Here is a 16,799-nt window from a genome sequence, read left to right on the forward strand (position 1 = left end):
TTCCACAATTAAATTTCCATGTCATATTATCACTGCACTTGTAACAGCAGGACAGAAAATGTAAATTTCCAATAAAGTCATGAATTGGAAATCTCCTCAAAGTCATTACACACTTTGTTAGAGCTGTGTACCAGTATTGTATTATACCATGGCTACCAAAGAACTTTAACAAATTATAACTGATGAAAGTGAAAAGTTGTCCTAATAAAATATATTAATTAATCATTATTTTCTTATGACATCCATTGATCAAATGTGATATTAGAGTGATAATATGAAATGTTTTTCATTTCTATTTTCTCATGCATAGAACATGTGTACTTAGCTTTGAAGGGTCACCCCATTGCACTCATTAAAATATTTGTATTAATGTGCAGTGTTTAAAAACAATAGCATATTGCTCCAGGCACTCATGGTGCAATACTTGCATAACAATTATATTTTTTTGCCTGTATTGTTTTTCTTTCTAAGATCAGCCTGTATCTCAGGTTCTACTTAGATAATTATTCAGATTTTCATAAAACAATACAAGGCCTGATGTCCTTTAGATACAGTGAAAGGCAATGCTAGTAACGTACAAGGCCTGATGGCCTTTAGATACAGTGAAAGGCAATGATAGTAACAGTACAAGGCCTGATGGCCTTTATATGCAGCGAAAGGCAATGATAGCAACTGTACAAGGCCTGATGGCCTTTATATACAGTGAAAGGCAACGATAGTAACTGTACAAGGCCTGATGGCCTTTATATGCAGTGAAAGGCAAAGATAGTAACTGTACAAGGCCTGTTCACCTTGTATACAGTATAAGGCAATGATAGTAATTGTACAAGGCCTGATGGCCCTTATATACAGTGAAAGGCAATGATAGTAACTGTACAAGGCCTGATGGCCCTTATATACAGTGAAAGGCAAAGATAGCAACAGTACTAGGCCTGATGGCCTTTATAGACAGTGAAAGGCAATGATAGTAACAGTACAAGGCCTGATGGCCTTTATATACAGTGAAAGGCAATGATAGTAACTGATTAATCCCAGCTGTACTTTTTCCATAACATACTCTGGAAAAGGACATAATACCTTGGAAAAACATGGAAACTGAAAAAATGAATTATCTTGCATTTATCCTGGAAACCCTGGATACTGGCCATGGAATGGCTGGACAATACCTGAAAAAGTATGGACAGTTTGGACTTAGAATCTTTTTTGATACATTTCAGCCTGGAAAACCCCAGAAAAAAACTTAGTCAATTTTCAAGATTGGCACTTAGAATTATATTTCATTTCTTCTGCTCAACAGATTAGTTATATGTGCAGAAAAAACTCGCCAATTCTCATAAGCTTCTCATAAACTGAACATAAGAACCTTTTTAGAAATGTATGCAAATAGAGTAGTTTTTACAAGCTCATATGTGATAGATATTGTTAGCCAAGGAAAAACTAACCAAATTATCACATGTATAGATCTTGCTCATGTGAGAATTTAAGTGCTCTCATAAGAAAGTTTAACATAGAAAACATTCTTTTCAATTAATCTATGCTTGAAAATAAAGCAGAATTCTAATTTCTCATGTGAGTTATCATGTTGGAATACAATATTACTCAATGTTGATGGAATATATTATTACTCAATGTGGTTGGAATACCATATCACTCAATGTGTCTGGAATACCATATTACTCAATGTGGTTGGACTATAACATTACTCAATGTTGTTGGAATACCATATTACTCAATGTGGTTGGAATACCATATTACTCAATGTGGTTGGACTAAAACATTACTCAATGTGGTTGGAATACAACATTACTCAATGTGGTTGGAATACAATATTACTCAATGTGGTTGGAATACAATATTACTCAATGAGGTTGGAATGCAATATTACTCAATGTGGTTGGAATACAATATTACCCAATGTGGTTGGAATACAATATTACTCAATGTAGTTGAAATACAACATTACTCAATGTGGTTGGAATACAATATTATTCAATGTGGATGGAATACAACATTACTCAATGAGGTTGGAATGCAATATTACTCAATGTGGTTGGAATACAATATTACCCAATGTGGTTGAAATACAATATTACTCAATGTAGTTGAAATACAACATTACTCAATGTGATTAGAATACAATATTACTTAATGTGGTTGGAATACAATATTACTCAATGTGGTTGGAATATAATATTACACAATGTGGTTAGAATACAATATTAATCAATGTAGTTGGAATACAACATTACTCAATGTGGTTGGAATACAATATTACTCAATGTGGTTGGAATACCATATTACTCAATGTGGTTGGACTATAACATTACTCAATGTGGTTGGAATACAATATTATTCAATGTGGATGGAATACAACATTACTCAATGTGGTTGGAATACAATATTACCCAATGTGGTTGGAATACAATATTACTCAATGTAGTTGAAATACAACATTACTCAATGTGATTAGAATACAATATTACTCAATGTGGTTGGAATACAATATTACTCAATGTTGTTGGAATATAATATTATGCAATGTGGTTAGAATACAATATTAATCAATGTTGTTGGAATACAGCATTACTCAATGTGGTTGGAATACAATATTAATCAATGTGGTTGGAATACAACATTACTCAATGTGGTTGGAATACAAAATTACTCAATGTGGTTGGAATACAATATTGCTCAATCTGGTTGGAATACAACATTACTCAATTTGGTTGGAATACAACATTACTTAATGTGGTTGGAATACAATATTACTCAATGTGGTTGGAATACATCATTACTCAATGTGGTTGGAATACAATATTACTCAATGTGGTTGGAATATAACATTAGTCAATGTGGTTGGAATACAACATTACTCATTGTGGTTGGAATACAATATTGCTCAAAGACAAGATTCTAATGTTTAAGTACCCTATCTGCACAGCATATTTGATGAATGGTATATAAAACTGAATTTTTAAACAATTTCAAGTAGTAATTGTACAAGAAATAATTTTATGCAAATGATGCCCTGAGTTAAATTAATCATGAAGATTGTTTTTTATTTCCACTAATTCTTTTTTGTTATATTTAATAATACCAGATTTATACATTTCTGAATGATGTAAATATCAAAACTTTTAATAATAATAGTAATAATAATAATAATAAACAACTCCAGTATTTATAGATTTAAGATAAGTAAATAATGTGATATTAATTTCCTGTATTATTCATATCCATACAATATCAATACTTAAAAAATCATTATCCATTCTTCTGAATCTTTTGCTTCTTACCATTTTGCTGACAGAATAAAAAACAGCTGTCAGTTATTTTCATATAATTTTGTTTTCTTTGACAGATGCCCATCCCATTCTGCTAGCATTCTGTACAGAGTTATGTTTCACTTTTTAACAAACAAATCAAACAATAAAATCATGCAAGAGGAAATGTGGTTTTCTGTGAAGAGACCTAATTTGGTATTGAGACCTAACATTAGTTATTTCCCTAGTTTACAGCCTGGAGACTAGTTTACAAACCTTCAAATATGCAGACAACATATATGATGTAATTAAATGACAGAACTACCATGACAAACTCGTTTTCAAAATGGCTCCATTCTTAAGACTGAACCATCACAATATTGCTTGTTAATTCAGGAATTTTTATTGCAAGCAGTATACCAATCCATGTACAGTAACTGATCATACAACCCATACAATAATTTAAAGTCACTGAGTTACTACATGTATGGTGAGTAAAATCAAGACTGTTGAATTTTCCCAGTTTTTGGAAATGCGGTTTAGGGCCGTTTTATAATTATACTGTACTCACTACAATTGCTGCAGTTGTAATGTTGCTTCACATAATCACTGAGATAATAACTTTGTAAATCAATATTGTTTATAGCTACACCTGCCAAACTAGTTTTTGATGCAGTGATGTCAGTTATCAACGCTCAGTTGACAAGATTAGCAAATCTCATGCAAGCTTTCTATACTGAACAGCCACAAAAGTTAGCAAGTTAATGCAGGAAATTTACTGCAAGCAGCACCACCACATGTGCACCAACTGATCCCAGAAGCTCCAAAATAATTTAAGTTATCATGTTGGTGAGTAAAATAAAGGCTGTATTACATTTTGTCAGTTTACAGGACCAGTTTGGTAGCTGTAGGGCCAATACATATGTCTGCTGCTGCACAGCTTTCATGTAAGATTTAATATGTTAGATGAGATTTTGTAATCTTGCTTCATGTAATCATTGAGATAATAACATTGCAGATCATTATTATTTATGGCTGCGGCTCCCAAACCACAGTTCTCCATGCATTGTTGTCAGTTATCACTGATGAAATTACAAATTCCAAGCAAGCTGGTTGATGTAATTTCCGTTTTTCTTCTCATGTATCAAATTCTGCAATTGTTCAGGGGTCACTGCACCTACTTGTTTCATTTTTAAACAAGACTGAAGTCATTCTATTTCAACGTATCAAGTGAGTAATTTCATTGCTTTTATTTTGTTCACAGACATAGCCTAAAGTACTAATTGTTTGACATATGGCCCTTTCAAAATGGATGTCAAAAACAGAATTTGGGATCTCTTTCAATTATCATGAATAACACTTACAGGTGTTTATTAGAAAATGTGAAGTGATTTTTGAATATTGAACTAAGAAACGAAATGTTTTTGGGAATCAAGTAAACAGATTTTTTGGGCAGGCTAATACAGTGTAGTAACATGCTGTTGTAATGTATTTCAGTGGATGGTACCTGAATCATAAAAAATACAAGAAAGCAAGGGAGGATGCATGATTTTTTCTGAGAGGACTTGTTTATAAGAGGTGGTTAAATGTTAACAGTGCTCAAAGAAATTTATTTTTAGATACAGGCCCCTAAGACTCAAAGAAATTTATATTTAGATACAGGCCCCTAGGGCTCAAAGAAATTTATTTTTAGATACTGACCCCTAGGGCTCAAAGAAGTTTATTTTTAGATACAGGCCCCAAGGGCTCAGGTGACTTAAAAAAAATAACAAGCCCAGACTCAATCTATACAGGCCTGGACTGCAATTTCCATGTATTCAAAATTGCCCCTTTCTCAGTATTAGTTTTACACATCATTACAATTGCTACATTTCAAATATGAAAAAATAAAACAAAATCATATTAAATTGACTTGTGTTTTTACTTGAATAAAAAATGACACTGAAAGCAATGTTTTCCACCAGGTCCTGAGGTCATCCATTGTCTAATTACTCTAACAATATCTGTCTTACTCGGTGGATCAACAGTGTTTGTGATCATTAACATTGGAAGTGTTTTGATTTATATACAGTTTCCATTAGCACATTTTAAGTTGTTCACAGATGCCCCTTAATTTGCTCAAATATTATTTCATAAATAAATCAGAATACTTGCACAAGGTTTTTGCCACAAACGTTTTTAGTTGGTCTTTTCTATTTATCTCAAGGTCAGCGATTTTTGTAATTAAAGACTCAAAAGTCAACACAACGACATTTGACCCCTTTATTACTTATAATACCTGAAAAAACATCCTGCATGTGGCCTAAACTCTTCAGATTACAACAACAACAAAGTAATCGGTTAACAGTTTGTTATCTATACTCACTAGCTTTAATGGCATTATGTGGCCATTCATATTTGCACCAATTGGTGGAACAGCATCTGTTTCCACTAGAATGGTTCTGGCTGGCTTCTGGCACATAAATATCCAAAACAGTCATTTAGAATCACATGTATGTTAATGCCATGTGAGAACTAGTTATTGTAACACAGACAATCTGTTCCCCATTCATGGATTACAATAATTATGCCTTGATTTGTACTCAAAGTTTACCACTTTCAATATAAGTATGGGGTAAGGGGCATATATGGGGATAAATATTAATAATTTACCAGTTTTCCAACATCTTGAAATTAAATTTAAACATTTCATCAACATGATCAATGTGTTCTCAGATGAATTAGATTTTTTGACAAGCCCAATGGGCACCTCACTTAGAAAACAGTAGGGGCTTGATCTGAAATTAGAGGGGCCCTGGGCATTGGACTATACGACTTTTGAGCACTGAATGTAATTCAAATGGCTAATATTCTTCTTTTTCACCTAATAGCATACAATCTTAACAGATGGAATGGGGATCCTGTCAGGGTCTCAGTCAAATGAGTGTGTGTGTGTGTGTATGTCTGATTTGTGTTTTAATATAGCTTTAACAATTTTTCAGTCATATCACTATGACTTCTGCAGTGTGGCAGTTTATAGTGATGTCTAGTACTGAGGCATCATGCCACAGACATGTAGCATGATGTCCTACCCAGTCACATTATCCTGACACCTGAGGCCGACCAGTCCTAACACAAACCTCTTAATGCAGACTGTCAAACGAGGCAGCTGTGAGTACCATTTGTGTAAGTCTTTGGTATGACTCGGCCAGGGATCGAAACCCATGACCTCCCACATCCGAGGCAGATGCTCTAACCACTAAGCCACCAGAGCGGTCTTCTCAGCCAAGTGAAAATTATTTTCTATGGAAATCTCTTATCTTTGTGAAAAAATTTCATGGTCTTCCAGTCAAATATTAGTTCTGTTGAGGCTAATATTCCAGGATTTTCCATGCAATATTCCAGGGTTTTCCAGCATAGCCTGGACAGAGCCTGGAATATTAGTCCGAATACTCCATGGTTTTCCATGCTAGAATTTTCCATAGTTTCTATGCAAGAATTTTCCAAGGTTTTCCATCCAATATTCCAAGGTTTTCCAGCCTACCCTGGATAGAGCCTGGAATATAAGTCCAAATACTCCATGGTTTTCCATGCTAGAATTTTCCAGGGGTTTCCATGTTAGAGTTCTCCAGGGTTTTCCAGCCTGGAATATAAGCCCAAATACTCCATGGTTTTCCATACTAGAATTGTCCAAGGGTTTCCATGCCAATATTCCATGCTACTCCATGTCTTTTTTCCATGGTTTTCCAGTCTACCCTGGAAGAAGCCTGGAATATTAGTCCATACACTCCGTGGTTTTCCATGCTTTTTCCTGGAATACCATGGAAAATCTACAGCCAGGTTATGTAAAATGAAAGGGGATATGCCTAGATTAGATGTGTTGAAAGTTTTTCTTAAGGAACACTATAATTTGGAAAAATATTTTGCAATCAAATCTGAAAAGAAAGAAGCATTTATGTTGATTTAGGAACAATTTGAACATTTATTCCACCAGTAACTAAGAAATGTGTTACAAATCAAAAGCATCATGTTATAGTGTATAATATGTTTGTAATACAAACTAAAACAATATTTAATTTAGTCTGAGTTGATGGTAAACAGGAACAAAAGACTATAATATCAGAAGCTCTGTCACCTAGATCCTGTATATTTGTATCTGTTTATCTCAATAGTGTATAAAAAACAGAGATTGTATACTGCATCAATGTGTATTTGCATGTGTTTTTTCTACACTACATTTATTGTCCCTAGATTATGTTAGATAATAAGCTGACCATGGAATGGTTCCCCCAATGGTCAAACAATTATAGGGAAAATAAAATAAAAACAGAAACTGTTTTAGTGAAATATCTTGTTTTCAAGAACAATTTAAAGGGTTTTCCAGCTAAATATTACAGTTCTGTCCAGGTCAATGATTCAGGGTTTTCCAACCTAACCTTGACAATGCCTGGAATATTATCCAAATACTCATTTTTTCCATGCTAGGATTATCCAGGATTTTCCATGCTGATTGTCCATGTTTATCCTTGTCTGTTATCCATGGTTTACCAGCCTACCCTGGAAGAAGCATGGAATATCCAAATACTCCAGGGTATTCCATGCTATTATTCTCCAGGGTGTTTCAGGGTTTTTCCTGGAACACCATGGATAATCTACAGCCAGGATACAGTATGTGATGAGTCTGCTAATACCAGTATATTGCAAAAGTGCAAGTTATTTTAATTTGAATGAAAATGGTTGGTTGAGAAAAATAATTTATGGTCATGTTTGTACCAAGACAAGGAAATCCCAGTCATAGGGTTAGATTATTTGTCTCCCCGAGGCAGACAGGGGATATCCTGGTGTCCGTGCGAAACCCACCATAGATTATATTAGTTTCATTCTCTGCAATAGAGGTTGCAGACACGATGATAACTTCATTATGTTGGTCATCTTATTTGCAAATAGTACTAATAAAAGCATTTATATAAAGAAAATGAGTAGCCAAAAGAGAAGATGCTTATAAAATGAAAGATTACCAGACATTTTCAGTCTTTTCAAAAATGCCAATTAAGTTTTTAGATAATATTAATTTTGTTCTATTATAAAAATACCAACACCGATTGCATCAAGTTAGATATATTTTGAGCTTATCACTGGCAGGCCAATTTAGGAGAAATGATATCCAGCAAACTAATACATTTTCAGAGTACTAGACTCATTGATTGCTCTCACTGCTTCACTCCATGCATACATTCTTAACATTTTTTAAAAAGCTATTTTTAACAAGAAACATGATTTGTAATTTGACCAACTAAAAATCATATGTAATTTAACTGACAAAAAATTATGTCATTTTACCACCAGAAAATATAAGTAATTGAATCTCCTAAAAATTATATGTAATTTAATCACATAAAATTATATATAATTTAACCACCTAAAATTATATGCCATTTAACCACCTACAAATTATAAGAAGTCTGACATTATTATGAAAATGCATGTGTCAATAGATTTCAGTGCAGAAAGACATTTATTTTCACTGGAAAGGTGACAATAAAGGTAGTCTATCTTTTTACATAAAACATGATAGTGTATACTGATCTATAATCTGGAGCCAGCCCTTTCTGAATCATACCCCTACCTTGGATCTCTGAAAATAATTACCTGGCACTTTTAAAATTTAGCTCAAAATAATTTAATCCCTTCAAACCCTTATACATTTTTTAATTATTCCTTCCTCACCCATGTGACTGGAAACAGACAATGCAAATAATACATTTTTAAATCCACGCTAGTTTTAGAAAAAGGAGCAATCTAACGTACATGATGAGGTGCATTGGCTTGATGAGGACTAGTATGTAGGTTTTAATATAATAAACATTCTCAGTATATATATATATATATATACAATTTGCACAAAATCCATCGCTACACTGGCTACAATTAAAATGTAGATGAAACCATGGTGACAAAATATTCAGAATCTTTCAAATGTACTATTAGTACAGTCTGAACTTCATTTTTTTAAAAATATCATATCAAAATTAATAAACATAAATTATGATCAGTATTATCCTTATTCTTATTAAAATAAATGTACTGACTTGCAAATTATGATGAATACATTACAGACAATCTGTACAAGATTATTTCCATTTCTATATTTTTATTAGTATTTTATTCCGAGTTATCTGAACCTTTTGATTATTACTTAGATTCTAAATGCATATGTTAATAATTCTTTCTGTCTTTATCTATAATAATAATAATAATAATAATAATAAATTACTTATTTACTAATTGTTATTAAAATTTTCAGCATCATAAATTCCATTCAAGTCTGAGTCAAACAAGTTTCAATAATAATGATACTTTATTAAGAATATTTATTGTCGACAGCTTGATAATTATGTGAAAAAGTGAAAAATTCCTGACTTCACTTACAGTACATCTTTGAGATTCTGAAGATATTGTCACTATGACTTTTGTACCCATTTTAACTGTAGCTGTTGTAGTGGTTTATATCTAGCAAGCTCTGTATAGCATACATTATCTATTGATGTTTTTCTTTTTGTCATCTATGCACAAATCCACTTCAAGCCCTTGCACTTCATCATGAATAACAAGTCACTGTCTCCCCAAAACAGCATGTGGAAATTGTGATAGCTTACTTGGTAGAGCATACGAATTATAATGCAATAGTCATGGGTTCAATACAAGCCAAGGACAGCCCTGGTGTCTCCTTGTGAAAGGCACTTTGCTCTGATTGGCATGATATAGACAATAATGTTGGAAGTGACATTAAAACCAACCAACCAATGAAAATAGCAAGAATTTAGAATTCTACATGCTATTCACATGGTAACCAATCAACCAATGAAAATAGCATGAATTTAGTATTCTACATGCTATTCGCATGCTAATCAACCAACCAATAAAAATAGCATGAATTTAGCATTATATGTGCTATTTACATGCTAACCAATCAACCAATGAAAATAGCAAGAATTTTGCATTCTACATGCTATTCACATGGTAACCAACCAACCAATAAAAATAGCATGAATTTAGCATTCTACATGCTATTCACATGCTAACCAACTAACCAATGAAAATAGCATGAATTTAGCATTTTACATGCTATTCACATTTACCTCTTTCAAACTGATACATTCTACATGGACCCAGGAAGAAACAAATTTATTTTATTTCATAATTAATGAAATTGTAATATATAACTGTAATACAGAATGTTTTCTACAAAATGTTATGCAACAGTCTAAGCCAAGATACTTGGTTTACATACCTTTAATGTGAGAGTTCTCTCTTTACTTGTGGAGAAAATTTTAACTGAGTTATCTCCAGTTAGATTAAGAAGGGAAGGATCCACAGTATAGGACAGGGTAAAATTTGACTCAAAGCCATCCATCTTAATCACTATCTCAAAGCAATCATAACACAATCTACTGGTGCTCCTTCTTTTTCTTTTGGTACTATTGCTTTTAACTTGGATAAGGTTCTTCTTTTGTTCCTCAGGAAGTTCAGGAGTGTTACATATCATTTTGGTGCCATTATCAGACACATCACAAGGCTGTTCCTGGAAAAGATAGTGAATATGGTGCACATTACACTGTACATACCACATGATTTGAAAGCAGTCAAATTTGCTTTCTTGTTTTATCTATATGTCATATTTCCTAAATCTACATATTGTTTTTTGCTGATGTCTTGTACTCAGTATGGAGAACTTAAGACTCTTAATTTAAAACCATGAAGCTAAGAATTTCCTATTTGAAAAAGTGACAGCAGACCTATAATAGTAACATTTTTGTTGTTGATTTACAGGGATGATAAAAGCAAGGGTTCAGTTCTAGATGCAGGCTCAGTCTTTAGTGCGTGCAACAAGAGTTGTTCTAACAGAATGACAATCTAGAAAAGAATGTGGGAATCCCATAGAGGTCCATTTATACCCTAATTTTCTTCTTTTTAAATGCTGAGTAATGAAACAATGTTAGATAATCTTAAGAAACCCACCATAATGAATTCAATGAAAAAAATCTACTCCTATTTGTCTGAGTTAACATTATGGTGAAACAATCGATATATTGATACATCAATATTTGTACATATCGATGCCAATATTGACACAACTGGTGAAGAATTTATGCAAAACAATACTTACCCGATATAGGTTACTTTAATCTTCATGAATAATGAATTATTTATCATTTGCCTTTTAATTCTTGAAACTAAAAACTCATCTGAGACAGCTGTAGCAGACACATACATTTATTTATGTCAGTAACAAAGAAAAACTGCTGAAAACACCCACTTGCCTTAAATTGACAAATTAGCATACACAATGTGACTTACTCACATGGTGTGACAACCTCCCACAATTCCATGCAGATTATTTTATCCCATCAACATGCTCAGTCACTCATAAAATATATCAACTTAAGGAAGACATTCCAGATTTGTTTCCCCTACATGATTAAAAAACTTTACTGATCTATGAATAATCACTTTTATGCGAAGTTTCATTGTTGCTTCACACCTTGTCTACTTGTATCAAACATGAGGCTACATATCCCAGATGTCTTCCAATGAAATATGTTACATTCAGTTCTGATTGGTGGTTATTGTTTGTTCAAGTCAAGAGTAAAACACCACCAATAAGAACTGTAGCTTATTTAACACATGACACATGAGAAGTATTCACATCTGAACTTATCCTAAATATACACAAAACAAGAGAAAAACTTTGTGCAAACATGGCTATCAAATTATATGCAAAGTACTTATATCGTACATGGAGAACAAGTTTGGAATGTTGCTGTTTTAAGCTGATATGTGTAATCAATGACTAAACATTCTGATGGGATAAAAAGTTAACAAAGAATTGGCAAAGGGGCAGTTTCAAACTGCACAACTTATAATCACAATGTTAATTTGCAGGAAAGAATTGGGTGCTGTCAATAATTTCCTTTTACTCTCACAGTGTCTATGTCTGCAGTAGTTGTTTTGCAACTGCAGGAAGGAAATGGTTACTGGTTATTCTCACTCCGATGTTAGGACTTGTTCTAGATAACAAGTCCAAGTTCTTGTTCTTGTGTGGGAACTGCATTATTTCTTCTGCTTTAAATTAGAAACAATATACCTTTCAAATTTAATTGAATGTTTAAGAAGCATTCGTGCAGTGCAAATCAAAGGGTGTGGTAACCAAGATGAGACCTTGCAATGGGGAAGCCTAAAATGGCCCAAGAGGTTGAATAAAAATCACTGACACCTAACAGGTAGTCGGTTTGTAAGTATTTCTCTTGTTAAATTTGAGAATAGCATATGAACAGATGACAGGCCTATTTATGTTTGTAATTCTAGAAATATAACCAATATATCAACACATACATAACAGCACCACCATACAAGTGAGGGACCTTCTAAAGATGAAAAGACCATCAAGTTGATATGTGTATTGATAATGTATGATATTGTATGCTGTGTGTTATAAATTATATCAATACACAATAATTTTAGGTGGTTAAGTGACATAATTTAACCCCTAGTTATCATGTTCAGAATATAAGTTCCAAGGTCTAAATCTTGATCTTAGAACTTGATATTATGGATAAAAGATCATGGAACCTGTCTCTGATACATTCTGTTCTTACTACTTATTTACAAGAGTTGTATCCACAAGCCATTACATTTTTATGATGAACCCATTTAAGGGATTCTGCTGCAATTACCGCAAACCAGGTATGATAGAAATCAATTCAAACTTGCTTATCATACTTAAGTCACCATAGGTTAAACTCTACATCAAGCAAATTGTTCTTGAAATGAATGCTGACAAAATATAAAGTCAGAACAAAACCCATTTTTAAAGTGATCCCCCTTTTATAAGGCCAATGCTGAAGAAGGGATTCAGCAGTTGGCCTTATAAAACGGGCGACCTTTCCAGAAGCAGATCACACAGATTGTAGTAATAATTAGATATGAAATATAAGGGGGCATGACTAAGTTTTACATAGTTGCTATTTTTCATTAAATTTAACGGGCATGGTAAGTTATCACTGTAATCAAACTTGTATCATGTGATTTAAAATGACTGGTGCAAAACCAAAGTGTGAAAGCATCTGGCTGTAACCATAATTGTTTGTCCATTCCATTTTCTTGCTGCTGTAGAATTGTAATTTTACAATGTTTATTGGAATCTTTCTGGCATTTCATAGCAGTAATCAAAGGATTGTTCCTCATTTCATTTAGTCAAACTGCTTTCACATTGACTTTTAAACTGAGAATATCTGATGACATTTTGCACTTTTAGGAACTACTTTTATTACTTTACTGGCAATCTGTAGTTATTACACAAAATGCTTGTGTTTACAACAGAAGTAAGCTTGTAATGTGATCAACTGGCTTTAGTCCAGTTCCCTTTCAAGTACATTTGACCATCCATGAGTAAGAAGCCTCAACAGCTCCCATACAATTTTTACATTATGGTGACCGGATCTCACATTGACTTGAGCCGAACAATACAGTGAGTCTCAGTGGTTAGCTTTTGTTATGATAGTTATTAATAGTAATAACAGCCAGTAATTATCAGTGTGACACAATCTGACATCTAAGGAATACACAGTTGTAAGGATAATCAGATTACTTGCCTCTTTGTATTGGTTAATGTTAGGTACTTCATTGGTATGTTGGAACAAATGTCAACATGCTGAGTTTTAGATCAGCAAATATTAGTGACATTTTTATATGTAAACCCCACTATCTGGCCACTCTTAAATAGAGGATCTCAAATGATTAATGATTTAATACTGAATTTATGAAATGAGTTGAATAATGCCCAGCTTTTGCGAGCCTTGGCAAGCAAAAGGTGGACATTATTTAACAAGTTTCATAAATTTGTTATTAAATCATTACCCATTTGAGATTCCTTTTATCACATAGTTTTATTTCAGAAGAAATTATTTAGACAGAAAGAAGAATGAATAAATTTGTTCATTCTGACAGATGCTGTAACGTTCATTTTTGTGCATAAAAAGTATTCCCAACAAAGTTGAAATAGTAAAAGTATATTATACATTTTTGCTAACAATAAATCAAAGAATAAACATCCATCCAAATAAACTGAACATTTTACAAAAGGCGAAACATTTGTCAACACAAAATGATGTCACATGTTTGATACGGTGCACAATACCAGTTTGAGTTGGCCTACACAACACAGTGCCAGTGTTTATGTTGAAAGTCCACATCACAACAAATGATTACATTCTTGTGATATTTTTGTGCAAAGATTACTGGTTGCAGAAACACACATATTTACTGTAATGTATTTCTGACCGGATATTTGCAGCATTTGATTTAGAATATTAGACTGTACAAAAGACGTAAACAAACCTCTTTTTGAGTTGAACTTGCATCACATATTTACCACATAAATATGCTGTGGTTGGATAAAATTCCGTCAGCTGGGGAGACCGGTTTATATTTATATTCTTCTGTGAACAAAGGTAAGTTTATTTACTTCAGTAAGTTCACATTTAAACCAAGCTTGTATATAGGGTGGATTTCATGCTACAAATATACTGCCCCTCCCTCTCCACCCCCACCCGCACTATCATCTGAGCAATACCCATAGTTTTTCTTGTTGTTATTGTTCTTGTCTTGGTTTTTTTTATACACTTTTCATGTTATGATATGTTATGCATGACATAACAAATCCTTGTGGGAGTAAATTGGCAATATTGAAACAAATGACACCATTTTCCCCAATTCCCTTTCATGCGTCAAATAAAAAAATGGCAGCCAAAAATGTTCAATGAAAACAAAAATTCCAGAAGGCGGGGTTAACATTTTTTCCCATGATCATAGCCAATCAGCAAAAAGAATAATGCACAATAATTTCATTGGCATATTTGGACCAATCAGAATCACATAAAGTGATATGAACACATGATATAATATCAAAAATATTAAACTGCACACACTATAGGGAAAGTGTACTATGTGACAAGATGTAAATATGACATTTCCATCTGTAAACCTCATTACCTACCCATTCTTACAATGTAAATATGACATTTCCATCTGTAAACTCCATTACTTGGCCACAATTAAATGTAAATTTGACAGCTTTTGCACTAAAATGCAGCCATGAGAGGTGGCCTTCCTAAAGGCAAACTTTTGGACACAGAGTCATCCATGCCTAAAGATTCTTGCCATATCTAGCTGGTGGTCATTGGTCACAGGGGTCATTCAAGAATAGGACCACTGTACAAGTTGCTGTGTTCATAAGGTGACTGAAGTACAAAAATCTAAGAAGTTACATTTGAACTTGACCTCAAGGCCAAGGTCAAGTAAGGCTGAAGTTGTTTTTAATAGTGCTTAGATATACCAGGATACTAAGTTTGATCAAACCTAATCATAGCTGTAAAAGTTACTTTGACAACAAGCCATTACAGATTAACCAGAGCCAACTAAATGTCATGATAAGTCCTTCAATGACAACCATCCATGTAAAAGGAATAGTGACAAAAAGATCTTCTGGATGCAGTGATTTTTCCAGCATTTTCACAGAGAGGGGAGGTTCACCTACTAGAATTTTTATAAGGGAGTTTGTATATTTTTGGAGGAGGGATGGGAGGGGCAGTTTTATATGGGGAAACATTTATGAATAGACCTCATAAAATATGTTTCAAAAAATGTGTTTGTGATAATTCACTCTTAATGACAAGCATAAACTTTATCCTAGTTATCAGCACAGATGCATAAATTGTCTTATTAGCTGGATTTGTACAGCCTCATGATTCAGTTAGTAAATATGAACATCACGGATGGGAAGGTCTTCCTCCCAAGATGAGGGTGTCTCCCATCCCTCTCATCTCCCAATGAAATGTCCAGTGTATGCAAAATTATTATTGAAAAATGTTTCCTTCATCTTTTCACAGTGTAGTATATTTACAGTGATCACATGAACTAACTTAAGAAGGGCACAATGATTTAGTTGCTAATTTCAAGCTGCATAAAAAAATTACCATCCCTTTGACTCTGTCAGCAGGCTCAGTTGGCTTCATTATCTTAAGTTTGTGGACATCGATTATACCTTGTGTGCTAAGAGGTAATTACAAAAGGATTAAAAAGATGAAATGATTATAGTTGGATTACTAAGGAATCAATCTGCATTAAATAGAGTGACTTCGGTGTTTAAGGTTTGTTCAGATGTCTATGTGTTCATTATCTCCAAATGCTAAAATGCTACACTCTAAGCAACCCAGACACCAAGTTCAAAAATATCTGCTATGGTTGCAAGAATGAGTGGCATCATGCAGCAAGTTAAACATGACAATGTATATGGCATCAAAGAAATCCATGTTAGTGGAATTTGAATCACATGTGGATAAAGACATATTTGTGCCAACTTTATAGGTGAACAAAAACTCTTGTTTACTGCAGCATATCATTTTTTTCAGATCTGTGAAAATAATCTTCCCTGACTCAGAAATCCCAAAACAGTTCTATATCGACAGGCAAAAGCTACTGATATAGTGACCAAAGCTT

General features: G+C 33.4%; 1 protein-coding gene across 1 annotated transcript in view; it reads right to left on the reverse strand.

Annotated features, from left to right (window-relative positions):
- LOC149788890 (plexin-A4-like) overlaps window positions 1-16,799 on the reverse strand; it is a 96,582-nt gene that overhangs the window by 79,204 nt on the left and 579 nt on the right. The window contains exon 2 of the mRNA XM_089973563.1: window positions 10,534-10,824. Coding sequence (XP_089829689.1) covers window positions 10,534-10,824 — 291 coding nt within the window. The remainder of the gene's footprint in view (window positions 1-10,533; window positions 10,825-16,799) is intronic.

This window comes from Sinohyriopsis cumingii, chromosome 11 (assembly GCF_028554795.1).
Source record: "Sinohyriopsis cumingii isolate HCF-2022 chromosome 11, ASM2855479v2, whole genome shotgun sequence".
Lineage (NCBI taxonomy): Eukaryota > Metazoa > Mollusca > Bivalvia > Unionida > Unionidae > Sinohyriopsis > Sinohyriopsis cumingii.